At 48.9% G+C, this 4419-nt stretch overlaps 1 protein-coding gene across 1 annotated transcript in view; it reads right to left on the bottom strand.

Moving 5' to 3' along the window:
- Window positions 1-321: 321 nt before the first annotated feature.
- The window catches only part of cmip (c-Maf inducing protein), a gene marked incomplete at both ends in the record, with an annotated part of 43540 nt that continues 39442 nt past the window's right edge, over window positions 322-4419 (bottom strand). The window contains 5 exon segments of the mRNA XM_080539939.1: window positions 322-375; window positions 890-960; window positions 1855-1960; window positions 3431-3577; window positions 4012-4059. Of these exon segments, the coding sequence (XP_080396065.1) occupies window positions 322-375; window positions 890-960; window positions 1855-1960; window positions 3431-3577; window positions 4012-4059 (426 nt within the window).

Genomic DNA, 4419 nt, shown 5'->3' with positions numbered 1-4419 from the left:
GTCACTAAAAAGGAGGTCCGTGTATTTTCGAAAAAGACGTCACGAGAGGAGAAGGTCCTTGCTATTCGATGAGGTCGCTCGAAAAAAGGGGGATTCTAGCTGTTTCCATGACGTCACTAGAGGTCCTTGGTGCCATGGTGACGGGGATGTCGTCCCCTTGGAGACGCGAGAGGAATCCCGGAGCGGCGGATGATGTAATAGACGATGACGATGTGTTGGGACGATATGGGGCGACGGGGGGGGGGGGAGAGGTCATCCTCGCGCTGGGATGATGACGTCGTTCCTAGTTCATGTTTCTGTCCGTGTCATTTCCTGTCGTGATCACCAGGCCTCTGTGTAGCGGACGTCCACCTCCTTCAGGTTGGGGAGTTTGGCCTGAGAGAGAGAGAGAGAGAGAGAGAGAGAGAGAGAAAGAGGAGAGGGAGAGAGAGAAGGAGAGAGAGAGAGAGAGAGAGAGGGAGAGAGAAGGAGAGAGAGAGAGAGAGAGAGAGAAGGAGAGAGAGAGAGAAGGAGAGAGAGATCAGAGACATGGTTGATGCCCCAAGGTCTCCCTGTGTCTTTCTCTACAGAGAGTTATCTTTCCCACCTGACCCATCTCTTCAGGTTACACCTTAACTGCTCCTCCTGAGACATTTACTACCCCCCAGCACTGTGTCTCCTGAGACACCTGCTTCCCCCTTTACTGTCCCTCCTGAGACATCTACTACCCCCTGTACTGTGTCTCCTAAGATTTCTTTCTTCTTCTATCACGACGACCGACAATGGCCCCAGGCCTGAGCTAGATTACTCTTCCTGCTACGACTGGTGAATTGATGCTTCACTTGCTTAGTCAAATGTATCGATTGTAAATCACTTTGGAATAAGTAGAACATGTAGATGTAAATCTTACCTTCAGGTCCTCGTATGTGTCTGCTGTCAGCTTGGTGCTGTTCATGTTCAGGCTGCAAAGGCTCTTCATGGCTGAGAACACACACACATGCACACACACACACACACACACACACACACACACACACACACACACACACACACACACACACACACACATCAATATACCATCTTACACATACTGTACGCACACACAGACCTGTGTATCTATCTACATTCTTCCTTTCCTGGGGTACTTTGTTAGACGATGATTGTTAAAGGTCACAATCATATATATCTATGCGCACACACACACACCCCCACACACACCCCCACACACACACACACACACACACACTGCCCTGCTTAATGGGACAGTGAAGCATTTTTTAAAATGTATTTCTGTACTCTCTGCTTTCAATTGACGGTATTTGTGCACATGTTGGTTTCAGAAGTGACAACACTTTTTATACATAATCCCCCACCAAAGGTAATGGGACAACTGGCTCGACAGGGATGCTGTTGGTCAGGTGTGTTTCGTCACATAACCTGTGCTAATAATAAGACAGCCAATGTCTGCTTTTGATTCGAGGCTTTACATTTTCCTTTTGTCACGGTATCACAGTTAATACGGTAACGTGCACGACAGTGACCTAACCTGACCTGTTAGGACAGTGAACCTGTGGTGGCTGTCATGTACACATGTAACCTGACCAGGTAAAGAGACACTCAATCTGCTCCGATTGACTGGACATTCCGTCGTTCATTACACCTTTCCAGTCTGCTACTGGAAAACCTCCAGAACAACTGTCCCCGCAGATCAGGAACACTCTCCAGGAAGTAGGTGTGAATGCGTCAGAGACTACCATCTGCAGAATACGTCACCAGCCGAACTACAGACGCTGCTTCACTGCGAGGTACAAACCACCTAGTTATCCTCAGAAAGGATGGTCAGGGGTCAGGGGTCAGAGGTCACAGGGTTCTTACAGCTGAGGGCCAGGAGGCCGGCGTCGGTGACGGGCGTCTCACACAGGTTCAACACCTGCAGGCAGGCCAGGTGCTCCGACAACAACCGCAGACCTGCGTCTCCAAACTGAGGAGGAGAGAAGAGGGGAGGGGAGGGGGAGGGGAGGAGAGGAGGGGAGGATGGGAGGAGGAGGGGAGAGGAGAGGGGAGGGGAGGGGAGGGGAGGAGGAGAGGACGTACGTCAATACGTCGACTTGCGTAATGTGCGTCGGTGAGTCGTAAATAAACAAAATGGCTGCGACCAGTGCAAACATGGAGGCAGAGCCGGCAGCTAAAAGACTTCGCCTACGATCGACCAAAGTGTGGGAGTACTTTACAAAAAAAGAAAACAATGTGGTGGTCTGTAAACTGCAGAAATGAAATGGCCTATCACAGCAGTACGTCTGCAATGAACGAGCACCTCAAGCGAAAGCATCCTGGAGCTCTTTGTGAAGACAGCCGCAAGATAGCACCGTAAGTCAGCGTTGTATTTCTGTTCACTTTTCCGGCCGTGTATGAGTGAAAAATGGATAGCTACTAGCTAATGTTACACAAGCAATGTAGCTCACCACAGTTTGTATGTCTTGTCTTCTGGTGTTAGTAACGTTAGCTATGTAGCTGGCTAGCTACGGTAGCCTATTGTCATTGTGGTGCTCGCACCTACTGTACGTTATCTAGCTCGTAGCTCGCATGCTACGTTAGCATCAATTTAGCTAATCATAACATAGCAGGGAGAGTAACGTTAGCTAGATAAATTAGTCGTTAGACTAATCGAAAAAATAATCGCTAGATTAATCGTTAGAAAAATAGTCTTTGGGACAGCCCTATGCAGAGAATAAGACCTCCAGTTCAACTGAAATATAACTAAAGGTGTTTTGTGTGTCTGTCTGACTGTCTGTGTGTGTGTGTGTGTGTGTGTGTGTGTGTGTCTGTCTGTCTGTTTGTGTCTGTATGTCTCTGTGTCTGTCTGTCTGTCTGTGTGTGTGTGTGTGTGTGTGTGTCTGTCTCTGTCCGTCTCTGTGTGTCTCTCTGTCTGTCTGTCTGTGTGTGTGTGTGTGTGTGTGTGTGTGTGTGTGTGTGTGTGTGTGTGTGTGTGTGTGTGTGTGTGAATGTGTGTGTGTGTGTGTGTGTGTGTGTGTGATGTTGTCTTTGTTGACACCAGCCACAAGGAGGTGCTGATTGTAGAAGTAGGCTGCCCCTTTGACCTGTACATGGACCAGACTTTCCAGGACAAGTATATCAAATACCAACCACTGCTTGGTACGATAACCAGCTTTGGGTACAAGTGCAAATTCAGCATACTTGTATTTGGAAGTCTGGGCCATGTATATAAATGCACCATGAGGGGTCTGAGAATTGCTGCAATGTCCAAAAGAAAGGCCAAACAGGTTGCCAAATTTTGCTCTGTCTCAGCTATTATTGGCAGCGTGGCCGTGTGGAGAAGGAGGTGTTATGTGTACCCTTAAGTGTTCAGTGCTGCTTAGCCCCGAAATATTTGATTCCCTGTTTGTATAATATAATTTGTGGAACCAAATAAAGTATTCAAATGTGTCCTGACCTGTGTGGACCAGAGGTTGAGCTGTTTCAGCGAGGGCAGCTTGATGAGCTGCTCGGCACAGGCGCTGGTCACGTTGGTGAAGGCCAGGCTCAGGTTCTCCAGGTTCCCAAACGACCCGGAACTCAACAGGCGGGCCAGGTCAGCATCCTGGTGGGGGGGGGGGGAGGGAGGGTGGAAGGAAGGAAGAGAGGAGTAGGGAGGGAGAGAGGAAGGAGGGTGGAGGGGAGGAGGGAAGGAGGGGGTGAATGAGGAGGAAGGGAGGAGGGAGGGGAGGGAATGAGGTAGGGAGGGAAGGAGGGAGGGAAGAAGGGGGGGAGAAGGGAGGGGGGAGGGAGGAGACAGAGGAGCAGAGGGGAGGAAGGAGGGTAAGAGATACATATGGGGCACAATTAAGGTAAAAAAAACATGTACAAAATCATACAAAATATATGTTAGACGAATAATAATGTTTCTGAAAAATGTCTTGTGGCTAACAGGGTGAGTCTGCTCAAAGCAAACACACATGTCAATGGTAAATAAACACATAGATACATCAAGACAACTCGGGTGTTACAGTGAGAGAGAGTGTGCGAGGAGCTCACCGTGGACTTGGAGGGCAGAGTCAGGCGGGTGGGGCCTCCTTTCCTTTGCTGAGAGAGAGAGAGAGAGAGAGAGAGAGAGACAGAGAGAGAGAGAGAGAGAAAGAAAGAAAGAGAGAGAGAGAGGAAAAGAAAAAGGATGGCGTCTGAATACACAGGCCTTGCAGTTCCTGATTAAGACAGCAGGGGGTGTCAGGGAGCAGCATGGGGCTCTCTCCTTCTCCCAGGAAGGACAAGGAAGACAACAGGCCTGGAAAGAGACGCTTCCAACACCACCTGGGGGGTGTTCCAGCAACGTCACTAAAGGGAAATCCAGGCTTATCAAAAACACTAATCAAAATAAGGCTACGGAATTTTTTCATGAATCTCTCAGGATTTAATCCAAATAAGCCTGGATTTCTCCTTTAGTGA

This window comes from Nansenia antarctica (assembly GCF_963989245.1).
Source record: "Nansenia antarctica genome assembly, chromosome: 9".
NCBI lineage: Eukaryota > Metazoa > Chordata > Actinopteri > Argentiniformes > Microstomatidae > Nansenia > Nansenia antarctica.
This window is presented reverse-complemented; position numbering and strand designations above follow the sequence as displayed.